The sequence below is a fragment of the Hoplias malabaricus genome, chromosome Y, assembly GCF_029633855.1.
Source record: "Hoplias malabaricus isolate fHopMal1 chromosome Y, fHopMal1.hap1, whole genome shotgun sequence".
NCBI lineage: Eukaryota > Metazoa > Chordata > Actinopteri > Characiformes > Erythrinidae > Hoplias > Hoplias malabaricus.
The window spans coordinates 57,699,916-57,719,915 of NC_089820.1; the positions used below are offsets into that span (position 1 = coordinate 57,699,916).

The following is a 20,000-nucleotide window of genomic DNA, read 5'->3' on the forward strand; positions in this document are numbered from 1 at the left end:
TGGTGTGTTCTCCCTGTGTCTGTGTGGGTTTCCTCCGGGTGACTGTCTGTGAGGAGTGTGGTGTGTTCTCTCTGTGTCTGTGTGGGTTTCCTCCGGGTGACTGTCTGTAAGGAGTGTGGTGTGTTCTCTCTGTGTCTGCGTGGGTTTCCTCCGGGTGACTGTCTGTGAGGAGTGTGGTGTGTTCTCCCTGTGTCTGTGTGGGTTTCCTCCGGGTGACTGTCTGTGAGGAGTGTGGTGTGTTCTCCCTGTGTCTGTGTGGGTTTCCTCCGGGTGACTGTCTGTGAGGAGTGTGGTGTGTTCTCCCTGTGTCTGCGTGGGTTTCCTCCGGGTGACTGTCTGTGAGCAGTGTGGTGTGTTCTCCCTGTGTCTGCGTGGGTTTCCTCCGGGTGCTCTGGTTTCCTCCCACGCTCCAAAAACATACGTTGGACTAATAAGTTTTGAACTGTTGTTGTTTTTCTTTACTAGTCCTCTTTACACAAACATGATGATTACTAGCGAGTGGACTGACGGAAAGACTCTAATTTGGTCTTGTTTTGAAGTGGACAGCGCTGGTGTGCTGTGTGTGGGGGGGCTCTTCAGGCTTTGTGGTGCCACTTTCTTTTTTCTTTTTGTGAGGAAAAGATCTCATGTATGGAATAACGAATTATTTCAGTTTTAATTCAGTAGTCGTAGATTTTAGAGTAGTGACTCCGCCCATTCGACTAATGTGTATTAGATACACAGTATATAAACAACTTATGAGAACTGTAGCGAACTGAATGTGCATGAACACGCTCCATCGATCGCCCTGTGATGGTGGTGTGCCGTGGACAGATTCTGATCTCGTTCTATTGCACAGCTCTACCTTTACGTCATATTTAAAATGATATGTTTTTTGTTTGTTTTCCCCTGAATGGTGTCTGATGGCGTCTAGCGATTCTCGCTGACTCTGAAACTGTAAATCTCTGCACTCATCAATAACCGGCGCAAGTTGATTATCATCTGTGTGTTAAGTTAATCAAGCCACAAATATGTCTTTTCATAAAAATACATCATTATTCTTCAAGGAGCTCGTTAGGAAAGGCTAATTATGTGTCTGTAAATCGCTGTGTCCTCAGTAAGGTAATGAAATGAGAGATAATTACAGTTAAGGAATCCCTCGGTAATAAACTGTGGAGTTCAGTCATTAGACTTACAATAAAACACATCAGAAGGATCATATGCGTGATAATTTGCATAACATTTGCATAGTTTAAGTTTGTAGACCTATTGTATCAACCAGACGTCCATTGCAGCCATACGCTACACTAAACTACACTGCACTAAACTACACTACAATACACTAAACTAAACTACGCTACACTAAACTACACTGCACTAAACTACACTACAATACACTAAACTAAAATACGCTACACTAAACTACAATACACTAAACTAAACTACACTACATTAAATTACACTACACTAAACTACACTACATTACATTAAACTAAACTAAACTACACTACAATACACTAAACTAAACTACGCTACACTAAACTACACTACAATACACTAAACTAAACTACACTGCACTAAACTACACTACATTACATTAAACTAAACTAAACTACACTACAATACACTAAACTAGACTGCACTGCACTAAACTACATTACACTAAACTACACTACATTACATTAAACTAAAGTAAACTAAACTACACTACAATACACTAAACTAAACTACACTGCACTAAACTACACTACATTAAATTACACTACACTAAACTACACTACATTACATTAAACTAAAGTAAACTACACTACAATACACTAAACTACACTACATTAAATTACACTACACTAAAGTACAGTACACTAAACTACACTACATTAAATTACACTACACTAAACTACACTACATTACATTAAACTAAACTAAACTACACTACAATACACTAAACTAAACTACGCTACACTAAACTACACTACAATACACTAAACTAAACTACACTGCACTAAACTACACTACATTACATTAAACTAAACTAAACTACACTACAATACACTAAACTAGACTGCACTGCACTAAACTACATTACACTAAACTACACTACATTACATTAAACTAAAGTAAACTAAACTACACTACAATACACTAAACTAAACTACACTGCACTAAACTACACTACATTAAATTACACTACACTAAACTACACTACATTACATTAAACTAAAGTAAACTAAACTACACTACAATACACTAAACTACACTACATTAAATTACACTACACTAAAGTACAGTACACTAAACTACACTATGTTTAACTACACTATATTACACTAAATTACACTACATTAAACTACACTATATTACACTAAATTACACTACACTAAACTATAGTACATTACACTAAACTACAGTACACTATACTACACTGCACTGTATTACATTACACTAAACTACACTACACTAAACTACGCTGCACTTAACTACACTACATTAAACTACACTATACTACACTAAACTACATTATAGTACACTATAGTATATTACACTGTATTACTATATATAAACTATAGTATATTACACTGAACTGCACTACACTAAACTACAGTACACTATACTACATTAAACTACACCATACTACACTATACAACACTGCACTAAACTGCACTACACTAGACTATACTACATTAAACTACACTAAACTACATTAAACTACACTACATTAAACTACACTACATTTAATTACACTAAACTACACCACATTAAACTACAGTACACTATACTACATTAAACTACACCATACTACACTATACAACACTGCACTACACTAAACTAGACTATACTACATTAAACTACACTACATTTAATTACACTAAACTACACCACATTAAACTACACTACACTAAACTACACTATACTAAACTACACCACATTAAACTACACTACATTAAATTACACTACAGTACACTACACTACATTGAACTACGCTAGTGGAACAGTGTTCTCTGAAGTGAAGGGGTGGTGTCTGTGACCCACAGCTAATCTTCCAGCATCAACACCTGACTTGACTAATATTTTTGAGGTTGAAAGCCATTAAATCCTCACAGAAATGTTCCAGCGTCTAACGTAAAGCCTCCTCAGAGGAGTAGAGATAATTAGTGTGGCTTTAGAGAAACACAGTGTCTGTTAATTACCTCAGTTTCAGAGAAAACACTGGATTAACAACGTACTGTATATCAGTTAAATTATGAATAAAAACACTCAGGGAATCCATCAATATTTCACTAAAGTTTATAAATTCACACTTGCGCTCTCTCTCTCTGTCTCTCTGGCTCTGTTACGCGCACACACACACACACACACACACACTTAGTGGTATATGTTCGTGTCATTCTACCAAGCTTTGAAACTTCCTTTTATAGCTGAATCATTGTGTGTGTGTGTGTGTGTGTGTGTGTGTGTGTGTGTACATTTATAAACTTATGAGCTCTGAAAAGGTTAGTGAAAAATTTCCTAGGACATCTTGTTCTGATGGTCGTCCCTCAGTCTTTCTCTCTTTCTCTCTCTCTCTCTCTCTCTCTCTCTCTCTCTCTCTCTCTCACACTCACACACACACAGTTCTTATTGCTCTCGTAAGGTCTGAAGGTGAGAGAACTTCAATTGACCATCTCCATCAGAGGAGACACAAACAAACCACTTCAGAGAGAGAGAGAGAGAGAGAGAAAGAGAGAGAGAGATAAAGGGAGAAAGGCTGAAGGAGGGACATGAGCTGAATGAGAGTGAAACTGCAGCAGAGCTGAATGTCCTCCAACTCCGTAAACTTTCGCCTGTCTCTTAAATCATTAATGTTGCTCTGGAGCAGCTGCACATTGAGCTGCAGTCACTGTCCAATGCCAAGTGAGAGCCAGAGGGCTCTGTAATCTCCAGCACTGGGCTGTGGATCAGTGGAACTGTGTTCTGTGGCGTGATGGGTCTCCATCCAAGACCTTCCATAGAGTTAGAGTGGTGTCTTTGACTCAGGTCTAATCCTCCAGCATCAACGCCAGTGTTAATTTTGGCAGCTTTAGTCTTAGTCTTAGTCTTAGTCCCTTTGGGTACCACCTTAAAATAAGACTACACTTATAAAGGTTCACAAATGGATTCAAAATCTGTTTAATAAATGGTTATTAATTGAGTAGTAAACACCTTAAAGGTCATTAATCATTTGTAACACAGATAAAAAGGGAAACGGTGACCTCTTTTCGTCTCATGGAGAAAGTGTCAGAACTCACTGAGAATGTGGAGGTAAAGAATAGACTCAGACATTAGAATTTAATTTTAGTCATTTCACAGATTAAAGTGCACCACATTATCATCAGCGTCTAAAAAGACACTCTATCAGTGGTTAATTGATTAAACTTTTAATCAATTAAAATAGTTAAACTAGTTGTTAAATAGTTAAACGTAGTAACAGATTTGTGCTGGAGGTGACGGGGTTAATGTCGACTGTGTTCTCCCTGTGTCTGCGTGGGTTTCCTCCGGGTGCTCCGGTTTCCTCCCATGCTCCAAAAATACACGTTGGTAGGTGGATTGGAGACTCAAAAATCTCCGTAGGTGTGTGTGTGTGTGTGTGTGTCGCTCTGTGAAGGACTGGTGCCCCCTCCAGGGTGTATTCCCCGCCTTGGGCCCAATGATTCCAGGTAGGTTCTGGACCCACCGCGACCCTGAACTGGATAAGCACTTACAGATAATGAATGAATGTGGGTTCACTTTTTGGCAAAAAAGCAGGTCACTGTTCCACTTTCTATCTGTGTGTTATAACTGAGTATTAATTATTTTAAAGCATTTATAACTTAATTAATAACATTAATAAACAGATTGTAAACCTTAAGTATAGTCTAATCCTAAGTGGTACCATCCTTTGACTAAAATTAGTATTTGAGGCTAGTTTATTCATTTAATTGTTAGTTAAAACCTGGTCATGTTTTATGCCACTTAAAGACTTTAGAGGGTAATATTTAATACTTAAATAGGGTTCATTTAATAACACATTAACATCCTTATTTAAAGTATTTGTCTGATATTTGTCTTCAAATATATCCTCAGATATTCGACTCCTCTACTCCGCCCCGTTTTTATTTCCTTGCAAATTTCACTTTTTTTGTTTAGCTTTTTTTCATTGACCAATATTGCAAAACATTTCTTCTTAATTACGATTGATTATTTACAACATTAACAAATATGACCTCACTGATGTTTGTGCCTGAATGCCATCGAATCCTCACAGCAATGTCCTCATTTCTTTTGTACATCCTTCTGAGAAAATTAGAAGGTGTTACTGGAGCAGAGGAGAAAACTGACTCACTTTCAGTGAAATAAAGAGCCAAACAATGTCATCAAACCTTAGCCTTAAGTTACTTAGTGCAGTTTCTGCTGTGCTGAGCTCAGAGTAGCAATGTGAGGTTCTGTTCACCAAATCACATCTCAGTAGATCATCACAGTGGTTTCGAAGCTGTAATATTAAGGTGATACATTACCCAGTGTTGCTTTAAGGAAAGGATTTAGATGTTGGAACATTGCTGTTAGGATTTGATTGCAACAGTACGTGTGTGTTTTGGTTTGGGTGATTTACAGATGTTAGCGATCATGAACACAGCATATTAATACGGTTTAAGTCCCCTATTGTTGTCACCATGGTTACTATTCAATTACAAAGAGCCAGAGTGTGTTTGAAGTTTGAGTTACATTTAAATGTTGCACAAAAACGCTGTCAAAGTTTATTGGTACACACCTAATAGCAGCATTCACTCATTCACTATAAACTTCTGACACAGTGTGTTTACCCTTTGTTTACAGCATTGTTTTTCCTTTCACTGCTGTAATCCTTCACTGCACTGACGTGCTCCTCTCTCTGGTGCCTCTCTCCAAAGATTCATTGTTTGTCCCCTGCTCAGTTCCAGTGATTAATAACGCTCATCAAGCCGAGTGTGTGTGAGACTGCCGGCCAGTTGGTGTGTGTCCAGCGATGGGCAGCGTTCGCTATGACAAAGTGTTCTGAAACGATCGGGCAGTGCTGAGATGGAGCAGAAAGGACCATCGCTCGTGTGCACGTCCCTTCCTCGGCCAAAAACACACACATTAAAGCTCCTTTTATCCGAGGGGCTGCGGAGGGCCCGTTTAGAGCTGATGATCGCAGCAGTTCGGCTTCGGTTCTAATGAGAAGGAGCCTCCTCCTTCACTCTAATGTGATTAAGTTCTCTCCAAGGCAGTAGGAAGCGCAGGGCTACAGCGGCACAAACACTGACTCAGACGCTTCCAGGCAGACACACGTTGCCTTTATGCCGCTTTAAAGTTGGGGGGAGGTGGGGTCCGGGACCTGGAGCAGTGGGTATTCATCATTTCTCCATTAGCGTCCGTTAAAGTTCAGAACATAGGGTCAGTATTTCATACGAGGATCTGTTCCGGCGAGAGTCAGAGAAAACGAAAAGGGAAAGTGCTTTGAGTGTTTTATAAAAACATTGTAGAAATATGTCATTTAAAGCACAAAGTCTGTAAATGTGAGTGTGTGAGGGACTGGGTGAGTGTGTGAGGGACTGGGTGAGTGTGTGAAACTGTTCACAGGTGTGTGAGGGACTGGGTGAGTGTGTGAGGGACTAGGTGAGTGTGTGAGTGACTGGGTGAGTGTGTGAAACTGTTCACAGGAGTGACTGGGTGAGTGTGTGAGTGACTGGGTGAGTGTGTGAAACTGTTCACAGGTGTGTGAGTGACTGGGTGAGTGTGTGAGGGACTAGGTGAGTGTGTGAGTGACTGGGTGAGTGTGTGAAACTGTTCACAGGAGTGACTGGGTGAGTGTGTGAGTGACTGGGTGAGTGTGTGAAACTGTTCACAGGTGTGTGAGTGACTGGGTGAGTGTGTGAAACTGTTCACAGGTGTGTGAGGGACTGGGTGAGTGTGTGAGGGACTAGGTGAGTGTGTCAGTGACTGGGTGAGTGTGTGAAACTGTTCACAGGAGTGACTGGGTGAGTGTGTGAGTGACTGCGTGAGTGTGTGAAACTGTTCACAGGTGTGTGAGTGACTGGGTGAGTGTGTGAGTGACTGCGTGAGTGTGTGAAACTGTTCACAGGTGTGAGGGACTGGGTGAGTGTGTGAGGGACTGGGTGAGTGTGTGAAACTGTTCACAGGTGTGAGGGACTGGGTGAGTGTGTGAGGGACTGGGTGAGTGTGTGAGTGACTGTGTGATGGTGTGAAACTGTTCACAGGTGTGAGGGTGTGCGTGACTGGGTGGGGGTGTGAGTGAATGGGTGACTGTGTGCGTGACTGGGTGAGGGTGTGAATATACCAAAGAATGTAAATGCTTTGAGTGTCTACGAACGCTCTGTGGAAGTGGAAGTGTAAATAACTAAAAAAGGAATTGTGTTTATTGTGTGGAGTGTGACACAGTAAACACTGGAGATTATACTTTAACTGTTGGAACTGTATATTAGTAAGAATTAAATATTGAAGTGCATTTGAGACTAGGCACACTGGTCCCACTCATTAATAATAATAATATTAATAATCTGATGTTCAAAACCTAGTCTGAGTTTAAATAGAAACATATTTCATTGATTAAATTCACTGAGATGAGCAGCAGAAGAGCCTTATGATGTGTGTGTGTGTGTGTGTGTGTGTGTGTGTGTGTGTGTGTGTGTGTGTGTGTGTGTGTGTGTGTGTGTGTGTGTGTGTGTGTGTGAGAGAGAGAGAGAGAGAGAGAGAGAGAGAGAGAGAAAATTAGCGCTTCATTATGTCTCAATCAGGTCTCTCTGACAAAAGGAACATCTGGAATGTACGTGCTGTTCTCACACACACACACACACCACATGTGCCTCCTCATTTTTTTACAGCTGTAATTTAGGGAACATTGGCAGTTTATTACCTCAACACCCTCCTGGCCAATTTATCGGAAACCCCCCTGCTGCTGCTGTAGCGGTGGAGACTGGAGAATGGAGCACACAGCGGCTCTTACACTGATATTTTTGGACGGTGGACTACTGTCAGCCTCGCAGCACCTATGACATGTACAAGCCCAGCACACACACACACACACACACACACACACACTCTGTCAGTGTCACTGCTGGACTGAGAATAGCCCACCACTCTAATAACATCTGGACCATGGCCCCGCCGTCAGAGGCTGGTGTTTGAAATGAAGTGAACAGTAAAAATACAACGGTTGTGTTTCCAATAAAGTGGCCACTGACTGGAAATAATCAGTTGTTTCCAATAAATTGGCCAGGTAACACACTGTTTGTATAAGGTTGAAGATTTTATAAAAGTGACTAATACCTGCATTGTGTTCAGGGTTGATTTCTCACAGCTCCCTAGCGCCACCATCAGGGTTTCAGAGTAAATCCACTGCCTTTAGGAATACACCTCCATAACTTTTTTGGACACACACACACACACAAATACAGAGTCTCACACACACACACACACACACACACACACACAGAGTCACACAATGCTTCTCTATGGGAATATTATCACTGACGGCCTTTCAGACAAGACTCGGCCCCTAAAGCCGCTCCGCTCCTCGGCTAAATATAAATTGATTTTTTTTTTCGCCTCCACACTCTTCTCGTGTCATAAGGATTGCCGGCTAAACCTAATATATCTGCGCTCCGCCGAGAGAGAGAGAGAGAGAAGGGGGGGACGATGTGTATCAGATTCACAGCAAGGCTTCTTTCAGCTTTTACAATTACCCTCCAACCCCCAGCAATCCGATCCTCACCTGTTTCAATCTCTTAAAGGTGATTGTAGCCGAGGCTTACGTTGTTGCATAGGGAGCCCCTCTCTCTACAGCCTCTACGCTCTTTTAAAGCTGTGGCCGAGGAACGTCAGCACTTTTTTTTTGCAGCTTACACAGGTTTTTTCCCTCCTCCTCTCCATCTCTCCATCTTTTCTCTCTCTCGTTCCACGGCACTCTCCTGACGAGGCACTTTATGGAGTGAAACGCTCCGAGTTAAAGCTTCTAACAGCTTCCAAAACTGGTCCCAGGCCAGCATCTCTCAGCGTCTGCGAAGAGCCTCGCTCGCATCGCGGTGCGTTCTCGCGGAGAGCCTTTTCTCTGACAGCCGCGACGCCTTAAAGGAGGTTTGAGCACTTTAAAGACGCTGTGTGTTTGTTTGTGTGGAGAGCGGCTCTGATCTGATAAGAGTCTGTGCCTCGTGGTGCTGTAGCTAAACACATTAGAGGTGGAGATGTGTTTAGAGCCGTCTCTGGGATGCCGTGCTCTCTTCTCCATGTCTGACATCTTCCAGTGGAAGCCAATCAACTCCGAGAAAACACCCAGGGCCACAAAGAGCTGAAGAAACCAATTTAAAGCCACAGTTTGGTCCGACAATCTAATTTTCACAGTCTCTATCTTTTCTTGTCCTGGACACATTTGGAGACTTTTTAACTGCAGCTGTGAGAGGTTAGAGGAACAGTTCACAGAGAAGTCAAACTGGCATCATTTCACACATTATTTTACACTTATTCCAGATGTGGTTCTTCAGACGTGACGTATTTGGAGTCAGAATGTTTGGAACCAAAGCTGTGAGGCTAATGTTGCTAACAAACACTGGAAGTCAGTAGTCACCCGATTAGCGCAAAGATGCATCTCCATTACTTCTTGATTATGATCTCAGGTCGTAATAAAGTCTCAGAGGTGAGTCAGTGTTGTTTTAGGACCAAAAGAAATCTTTTACACCGGTGTTAATGGAACCGAGGATACGTCACCAACAGGGGGCGCTCCACAGTGGCAGTAAACGGAAGTGAGACGACGGCGGAGCGTTTGTGCTGTTGTTACAGACGTTTGTTTTTCACCAAAAAGAGAGACTACGCTTGCTCTTTGTGGGTGTCGCCGTTGCTCCTCGCGTTTGGGCTGAAAACCCTGCTATTCTTTAGTTCCCGTTACAAACCAACTCTTCAGCTTCAAAATTAGGTTCACGAACCGGACCTGAGCCCACTCCACATCGACGTGTGACTCACTGACTCGGTGCCTGTGTTGGGATTTGTGAAGAACTTCTTACGGAGCGTGAACTTCTGAGATTTTTATACAATTTGAGACACAAACTACAAAAACAAAGGAGGCCTCTCGCTTCTTTTTTACAGAGATAGACAACGTGGTACAATGGTTTTATTGTGGCCAACTGCTTAAAATCATATTCTCCTATTGTTTGTTAATTTTTACCCTTGAGACTTCAACAGAAAACTAAAGAAGCAAAGCCCAAACGTGTCTCGGCCGCGAACCCGTGAATATATTCAGGACAAAGTGCTAACAGAAGGCGAATGACTATGGTCCTTATCCACGGAAAGCGAGTCTTTCTTCTTTTACGTCATTAAACAGACGTTATACTGACCCCTAGAGGTCTGGGTGTGTCAGAGATCCTGTACTAAGCCTATGGCCTCCCCCATGTGGATGACCCACTCTATGCAACATAATCAGTTCACTCAGAGACAAAGCAGTTTGATTCTTCTCACAATTAAAAAATACGCAAAAATTATTAAATAATCAACTGAAAGATGTTGTTAATTTTTTGGTGGTGAAATTGACCAGTTGCTTATTTTGAAGTGAGTAACTGTCCAGTGTCCAGCTCTGAGACGACTGCACGTATGCGACGGTTTATTTTCGGAAAGCAGGCTAATGTAGCGCATCTTTTATTCAGAGCGTGTGTTCGCGTACTCAATAATGCAAATGAGGTTCTTAATCTCCGCGCGCACGACAGCTGCCCACGACTTCAGAGCGTCTGAGCCACGAGAGCCGCTCTGAGCTCGTTTACTTAAACTTTGTTGGTTATTTTGTGGCTAGGTTCGGGATTAGATTTAGAAAAATTATAATAATTTACACACACACACATACTTAGTTGTTGCTGTGCATACTTTCTTACCCCTGTCCACCCCTGTTCTTTAATGACTAGGACCCCCACCGGACCACCACCAGAGCAGGTGAGACTGGAGTGGTGAATCATTCCCAGTCCAGACACTGAGGGGTTTAAAAACTCCAGCAGCGCTGCTGTGTCTGATCCACTCTACACCAGCACAACACACACTAACACACCACCACCACGTCAGTGTCACTTATTGGTGTATCGGTATTGGTGCTGCAGACAATTATGATGTAGCTCCGTGTGCTGAAATACAGTTTGCAAACACACTTCTGAGTCAAAGCACTGCTCATTGGTTTCTATTGCTCTGTGATTGGGTCAGTGTTCGGTTCTGAGCGAATCACGGGGAGTCACTTCATTTTTAGTAACAGTTTAGAGAAAGGGACATCGCTCCTGATGCTTCAGACAGTAATAACTCTCATTAAATCCTTAGTTAATGTCATTATTAATCATTAAATAATGAAAACGAAAAAGAACTAGCATTAATTAGTAATTCTTGGGGTTTTATGAAATCTTAAAATAACATTTGTTCGGGTTTCTGTCACTAATTAATGATTAATTGTGACTTTTACTAACGATTATTACTTTCTTATCACTTAAAACTCTCTTATGTTTCATTCATTCATTCATTCATTCATTGTCTGGGACCCTTATCCAGTTCAGGGCGGCGGTGGGTCCGGAGTCTCCCCGGAATCACTGGGTGCAAGGCAGGGACACACCCTGCAGGGGGCGCCAGTCCTTCACAGGACATTTTCAGTTTCTTCAACAAAAAAAGGACCTGAAACTGAAGCCGTGTGGACAGTGAAGAGTTTATTGGGAAAAAGCTGCAGAAGACACTTCTCTGTGTTTTTGTAAACACCACAACGCAGCAGATTCCCACGTTGTCCACAGCGCCCCCTGGCAGCCGTAGAATGTTAAAGCTGATGCTGGGAGGTGTGTTTCCTGTGAGAGAGGTTTTCTGGAGGATTCCATGTTCAGTTTTAAGTTCAGCTCACACTCTGTTCTCTCCAGTGTTTCAGAGGAATTTCAAGTGGAGCTCCGCTCTCCTCCCACAATATTTCCATATTTCCGAATTTCAGCTGTGACTTTTGACTCGGCGCCGCTTTAAACTCCTCTTTTTCACAGTCGTGTTGTGTGTGATTCTCCGGGTCTCGGCGCTGCGGTATATTTAACCGCTTAAGCTCCTCCAGCGACTTTCACACTCTGAAAAACCTTTTCTCTGAAATAATCTCAGCCACAGAGCGCCTTAAACACGTGTGAAGGAGTGGTGTTTACAGGTTTAAGGAGAACGTGCTCGGGGCCTGGGCCTTTACTGCTCTGAGCTGCCGGTTTATTAGGAACACCAGTGGTGTAACCTGCTGTTTATTGACCTTTCTTTTTATTGTTTGTTTTTACAGATGCTTTTTCCATTAACACACTTCTAAACACAAGATGATCACAGTTTTACACACAGTGAGGAACACACTCACGCGTGTTTAGCAGGATTAACTTTGTATATGCTCCATGACGGGGGGATGGGTCTGTATTGTGTGGGACATCAAGCCAATAGCTTGCTCTCTCTCTCTCTCTCTCTCTCTCTCTCTCTCTCTCTCTCTCTACTTTCTCTCCCTCTCTCTCTCTCTCTCTCTCTCTCTCTCTCTCTCTCTCTCTCTCTCTCTCTCTCTCAGTTTCAGTTCAGTTCAGCAGTGCTTTATTGGCATGAATTTAATACAATACACTGTTGCTAAAGCATAGTACAGAAAATACATAAACATATAGATACAGATACAGTTACAACAACAGGAAATGATATTTACAAGATTAATGATAATTAAATAAGAAAAGGAAAATAAGAGCATGGAGACAATATAGATGTTTAATAATCATTAATAATCAGTAATATTCAGTAATAATTAGTTACACTGTTGACTGACCACACTGGTTGTCCCTCAGGTTGTGGCAGTCTGTCACATATTTGGCTGCGTGTGTGATCAGCTCCTCCTTCTCTCCCAGTACATACTGGAGCCTCTCAGTATCAGTGAGGAGCAGGAACTCAGGACAGACTCGACTCGCTCTCTGTTAGAACCTGCTTCTGACGGACTCATACTTGGGGCATTGGGTTAGGAAGTGCAGCTCTGTCTCCACCACCGAGAGCTCACAGTGAGAGCACAGCCTGTCCTCTCTGGGGACCCAGTTCTGTCTGTGACGGCCGGTCTCCACGGCCAGACTGTGCTCACTGAGTCTGTACATGGTCAGTGTCTTCCTCAGTGACCTCTCCCTGATGGTTGTGAGGTATTTGGCCAGTGTGTAGTCCCTGTTGAGGGCTGAGTAGCTCTGTAGTTTATGTTGTTGGTGTATGGTGTGAGTCCAGTGTGTGAGATAATTGTTTTGTTGTTGGATGATGATGTGTTGGGGTCTCTCTCTCTCTCTCTCTCTCTCTCTCTCTCTCTCTCTCTCTCTCTCTACTTTCTCTCTCTCTCTCTCTCTCTCTCTCTCTCTCTCTCTTTATCTCCCTGTCTGTCTCTCTCTCTCTCTGTCTCTCTCTCTCTCTGTCTCTCTCTCTCAGTTCAGTTCAGTGGTGCTTTATTGATGAATGTAGTGAGACACACTGTTGCCAAAGCAATAAACTAAGAACAAAAATAAACATTACATAGAAATGAGGAGGTGGGTGTGGGTCAAAATTAATCACAAATTATTTACAAAATTGATGATGATCAAGAAAGAAGGTCAAAGAAAACAAACAAACAAAATCAATGTAACAATGTCAGTGAATATTAGTGGGTGTCCGCTCTGGTTTCTCTCAGGGTGTGACAGGCTGCTACAGAGAGTGTGATCAGCCCCGTTCTCTCTGTCTCTCTCTCGCTGTTTCTCACTCTCTCTCTCTTTCTCTTTCTCTCTGTCTCTTTTATCTCTCTCTTTCTGTGTCTCTCCTCTACCCCCCCCCCCCCCCACACACACACACACACACACTGTGTCTCACTTAAATGGCTTTAATTTGTAAGCGACTCTCAGATGAAATTCATTAGGATTCTGTCAGGGGACTCCTGGGTTCTCTCTCTCTCTCTCTCTCACACACACACTCTGTCAGATGCATTCACTGCTCACGCTCAGAGACACACGTGAGACACACACTCGACTGAATGTAAGTCACTCACCGAGAGGAAAAAAGAGCAAGAAATCCATATGTAAAATGAAATAAAAGAAAGCTCACTGAGAAACTAATCAGATCATTATTTCATTAATAAATAAATAAAACAAGGTATAAATGGAGAACGTGAGTGGGAGTTTCCAGACTTAAAAATATGGATAGATTGATTAAATAAATAAATAAATAAATAAAGATATGTGTGTTCCCTGAGTGGGAGTCACAGCTCACTAAAAATGATAAATTAATCCGCCAGCTGCTTAATAAATGAGTAAATAAATAAATAAAGGTATTTAAACCTGTGCCCCAGGTAGGAGTTCTGAATAACTGGAAAAAATTTTTTTAAATCTATGGTTAAATTTCCTTTCCATAGATAGATCAGCATGCTAACGCTAATGTTATTAGCATGCTAGCAGTTACAGAAATGTTGTTTGCTCCTGTTTCATTTCCTACATTTCTCTCGAGATGTACAGTGGTGTTTGCTAACCTCATGTTGTTTGTTTCTGTTTGTCGTCTGTCAGAAGGTGAGGGAAGATTAGCTTAGCGCCGCGTAGCTGCTTAAACATAGTGACCTGCGCTAAACCCTCAGCTAAACGCCGCTTTCCTGTGGTTCCTCTTCAGCCGAGAGATTGAGAAACACGCTTATTTTCTCTTTTTTACACTTCAAATGATTCCACTCTGTCACATACATACACACCCACCTCTCTCTCTCTCCCTCTCGCTCTCTCGCTCTAACACTAACTCTTTAGCTTTATAGAGCAGCATGCTAATGAAGCTCATCCCGGTAGCTCTTCATCTGCTGCCAATTAATCAGAATCTCTCTCTCTCTCTCTCTCTCTCTCTCTCTCTCTCTCTCTCTCTACCCTCTCTCTCTGTCTCTCTCTCTCTCTCTCTCTCTCTCTCTCTCTTTTCTCCTCTGGTTACTCTTTCACACTCACATTCTCTCTTGCATTTACTCCTTTTCAGTACTTTTCGCTGTATACTTTCTTTCTCTTTTACTCATTTTTTTGTTATTTTATTGTCTCACTCTCTCTTTATAACTATTTTTTATCTCTCTCTCTCTCTCTCTCTCTGTGGGTTTTAGTCTCAGGGCTGTTCTCCTGCTGAGTTAAATTAGTGCCGTCTGTGATGAAGAGCTGATGACTCAGAGCTCGCACCATACAAACACACAGACACACACTTTTACAGAACATATACACACACTGACTGACAATACAGACCGCACACACACACACACACACACACACACACACACACACACATGTTAGGATTCTCCATAGCCATAATTCCTGTACATAATTATATTGTAGATAAATAAACTGAATATTTTTCTGGAATTTTCTCCTGATATTTCACACAAACAAAGATTCACTGGTGTTTAAGATGTGCATTTTATTGACAAGACAATTACGTTTGTGTTGTAAAAGCATTGAACAAGGTGTCTCCTACACACACACACAAGAAAAACTTGTTAAAAAATAAAGATAAATATGGAATGGTAAAAATGATTTATAAATAAAAAAATAGATAAAGGAAAAGAAAACGAAACGCATACAAACTCTGTCATACACAGGCTCAAACACACACACACACACACACACACACACACACATACACACACACACACACGCATACATCAAAGTTGGGATTGGTCCTGCTTGCAGGCTGCTTATCTAAGGACCTCCGGCTAGAAAAACACTCTCAAAAGACCCTGAACACACACACACACACACACACACTTCACAAATAAGCGTGCATTAGAAAGTGTGTGTGGATAAAAAGCCTGTGGATTTGCATATTTCAGCGCTGATGGATCTGACTCATTTAACCTTTCACATCTCCAAACCACGTTTGTGTAACTTTCTGCCGATTGGTCGAGACACTCTGCACCACAGGTGCTTCATTTGCATATTTCTGAATATTCATTAATGCTCTCTCTCTCTCTCTCTCTGTCCTAAGAAAACACGTACAACGGCTCTTTAAATAAACGCTAAGAGGTTCATAAGAATGATCTCAGTCTTATGATTTTTTCCTTCTTTTTTATTGTTATTTATGTGTTAGATTTATAATGAAGTATTTAATGCTGCAGTAAGATTTTATAAACATCATGAGCCATGCTTTTATTAATGAAAATATTGATCGTTATTGCACTGTTCAGTGTTAAATACAAAATGGAAGAAAAGAAGAATCGCCCACAGAAGAAAACACGGATTTACGTTTGCCGTTATTTTCTTTACGAAGAAACTAACGGACATTTAAGGGCAGTCCCCTGTGTTGATGTTTGTTTAAATAGACGTTGATAATGATTCGGCTTTTTAAAGTCTTCCCTGAGACACGTGTGAGGCTTTTGTTTGTTTGAAAATTGTTAAGAACGTGTCTTTTTTAAAGAAAACCAATTAAATAAAAGTGTCCTTAAGACACCGGTGAATCCAGCCCCTGGTGCCTCCAAACCTTCAGAGTCTTTATTCCGAGCAGATTCAGCTCTTTCTATTGGTCCATTGTCATTGAATATGTAAATGGACACTGTACTATGTATTTCCTGTTTTTAATTCAGGTCGTGAAAGGATAAAGGAAATTCCGTAAGTGTACCGTGATGATACCGTAGTCTCCTCCACTCGTCTGAAAATGCTTTACATTGGAGTTAGGAACATTGCTGTGAGGAGTCAATGGCATTAAACATTAATGAGGTCACATGCTGGTGTTGGAGGATTCGTTGTGGATCATAAACACCACTCCAGCTCGTCCCAGGGGGCGCTGTACCTGTATCCCACCAGTAGGTGTCAGGCGCGGCAACGTGAGACTCGGAGTTCATTCAAACGATCAAGATTACATCTTAAAAGGGAAATATAATAAAAATATATATTAATATAAATAAAGAAAACACGGTTCAGTGTGTGTTCAAATCAGTGTGGAAATCTGGAGTCCACCAACCCACACACTGTGAAACAAGACGCCCCAAGTCAGTTTTCTGAGCGCAGCCTGAGTCTGAAAACACGGGATAAAACGAGTCGTTCTGATTCTGCTCGGCTTCTGACGTCAAGTGCAGAGACATTAGAATGGCCCCGCCCCCTCGTCTGAGTCTGTCCAATCACAGCGCTGGACCTGTGTTTATGTGAGAGCACAAAGACGAGGTTAAACTCAGCAAAACAGACACAACGAGCGCGGAGAAATAAGAGCACTGAGTAAAAACGGAGAAGAGGAAAAAACTATCATTTTTTGTTCCCTCTGCACTTTTCTTCCTTTTTTTCTGTTGTGAAGTTGGGCAGCTTTAGAAATGTCACAGACAGTGTTTTGTCCCTGAGGAAATGCTCTCTGCCCTCTCCCCCTCCCTCTCTCCCTCTCTCTCTCTCTCTCTCTCTCTCTCTCTCTCTCTCTCTCTATCTCCCCCCTCCCTCACTCTCTCTCTCCCCCTCCCTCATTCTCATTTGTTCTCTCCCTCTCTCTCCCTCACTCTCTCTCTCTCTCTCTCTCTCTCTCTATCTCCCCCCTCCCTCACTCTCTCTCTCCCCCTCCCTCATTCTCATTTGTTCTCTCCCTCTCTCTCCCTCACTCTCTCTCCCTCTCTCTCTCTCCCCCTCCCTCCCTCCCCCTCTCTCCCTCTCCCCCTCCCTCCCTCCCCTCTCTCCCTCTCCCCCTCCCCTCCCTCTCCCTCTCTCCCTCTCTCCCTCACTCTCTCTCTCTCCCTCTCTCTCCCTCTCTCCCTCTCCCCCTCCCTCCCTCCCTCTCTCTCTCTCCCCCTCCCCCTCCCTCCCTCCCTCTCTCTCTCTCCCCCTCCCTCCCTCCCTCTCTCTCTCTCCCCCTCCCTCCCTCCCTCCCTCTCTCTCTCTCTCTCTCCCTCCCTCCCTCCCTCTCTCTCTCTCTCCCTCCTCTCTCTCCCTCTCTCTCTCCCTCCCTCTCTCTCCCTCCCTCTCTCTCCCTCTCTCTCTCTCTCCCTCCCTCTCTCTCCCTCTCTCTCTCTCCCCCTCCCTCTCTCTCTCTCCCCCTCTCTCCCACTGTCTCCCCCTCTCTCCCACTGTCTCCCCCTCTCTCCCACTCTATCTCTCTCTCTTGCTCTCTCTCACCCCCCTCTCCTTTTCCTTAAAGCCATGTTGTAAAGAGAGGGAAATGTGAGACACATTTTTTATCTTTTTCTCTGCAGGGTCCCATTGAGAATGATGTGGTGATCCATGTGGCGCTTATTGCTGAGAGTCAAAGGTACAGATCTCTCTCTCTCTCACTGTCACACACACACACACTCACTCAGTCGCTCACACACACACGCGCACACACACTTTAAAGCCCCTAATCAGCCCTAATTGACACACTCTATTTGCAGACAGCCTCTTAACATACAGTTTAAACCCACACACTCACACACACACACATTCAACCACGGTTTGAACGTCAGCCAATCAGAACATCAGGTTTTCATGAGCTGCTTTGAATCTAACAGTGACAAAGCATTAAGGGAAAAACGTTCTTGAAATTGAGGCCCCACTCTGAAAACCGAATGATGATGAAAACAAAATGAGAGAGACACCTTTATGAACACATGAGGGAGCACAGGGGGCAGCTCACACATCAGAAAGCCTTGGAACCCGGGAATCTGTCGCTGGTTCTCCAGTCGTACAGGGAACAACCCGAGACCTGGGGCCGGTGTCACACCACACCATGAGTCTGTCCCGAAACCTGACTGTAGAGCGTTTTACCTCACAGTGAGCGACACGTCGTCCGTCCCAGTTCTTAGACACTTCCTTATTATGTCTACTGAGATCTTAATTTGGCCGAATTTTAAGGCGGCATCGGACCCTTTCTCAGCGAAGGCAGTCCCAGGATGCAACACCACAACAACTCCCGCCCATTTCACGCTTCTCCCCCGAGCAACTACAACTAAAATGGCGATAAATACAGGGAGCACTACAATCCACTGCTCTGAAACGCTGAGGCGACGCTGGCTGCTGAGGGAAGTAAACACTGGTCGCGTGGAACAAGCCGTGACGCAATCGCTCAATAATCTGCCCCATGAGCACTCCCTGTGATAACCGTTATCGCCTCTTGTACCAACTCACAACTTTCAAAGATGGAAGAAAAGAACACAGGAAATCCAGATTGTTCAGAGGAGGATAAGAGAACACTTCTGGAGGAAGACAATAAAAGCAGACGGACGAGGGCCTGTGGAACTCGGTGAATGATGCGGCACGCTGTTGACTTATCGACCTGGAATACCTCGCCTTTTACTAAAATCGGAGAACAGTCATTAACTGCATCGCAGCAGGAAGAGCACAGCTGTGGAGAGTAGCGTGATCCAACTCAAGACCATTAAAGAAATCATGGACTGACTGCGGATCTTTATCGCCATAAACACGGCTGTGTTGGAGTTAAGGCGGTATCAGAGGTACCTTAAGATGTTTACCTTCATCTGGTTGCTGAGGTGTTTGTGCAGAGGTTTAATGAACTTTAAGGGATTCCTTAAGGAATAAGACAAAGACAAGGTTCAAAAACAGTTTTCTGCATCCGGCCCGAGTTTTGGAGATGCTCCGACCCAAAGATTACGACCGTCGCAGTGTGGCACTTGACAAACTGGCTCAGGAACTTACGCTGACCACTTCTCCTGCTTCCAACATCAACTTCACGAACCGACTGCTCACTTTCTGCCGGATAATCACACACCACCACTGCCACCCCTCGTCGTATCAGTGGTTTTAATCTTGTGGCTGATTGAGGAATAAAGCCACATGGTTCAGCAGAGAGAGAGAGAGAGAGAGAGAGAGAGAGAGAGAGAGAGAGAGAGAGAGAGAGCCCTGTTTCTAAGAATGATGTCAAATACACGTACAAATAAACGTAGTGTTTATTTACAGCTCCACTGTATTTACACTTAGTGTCTACATCTTCTGCCTAAACGTCCAAAGAATCACAGTCGTGTCTTCATTCAGTGTCAATGCCATCTGTAAACCTCTCCTTCTCCCGTTTGCAGGTTGCAGGTCTTTTTGAACACGTACGGCATCCAGACGCAGACCCCCCAGCAGGTGGAGCCC

The 20,000-nt window shown here is 43.1% G+C and overlaps 1 protein-coding gene across 6 annotated transcripts in view; it reads left to right on the forward strand.

The window, feature by feature from the left end:
* The window catches only part of LOC136677984 (phosphorylase b kinase regulatory subunit beta-like), a 113,617-nt gene that overhangs the window by 59,490 nt on the left and 34,127 nt on the right, over nt 1–20,000 (forward strand). For all 6 annotated transcript variants that reach the window (XM_066655720.1, XM_066655721.1, XM_066655718.1 and 3 more), the window contains 2 exons: nt 18,125–18,180; nt 19,940–20,000. The exon at nt 19,940–20,000 is cut by the window's right edge and continues 33 nt beyond it. In XM_066655720.1, the coding sequence (XP_066511817.1) occupies nt 18,125–18,180; nt 19,940–20,000 (117 nt within the window). The remainder of the gene's footprint in view (nt 1–18,124; nt 18,181–19,939) is intronic.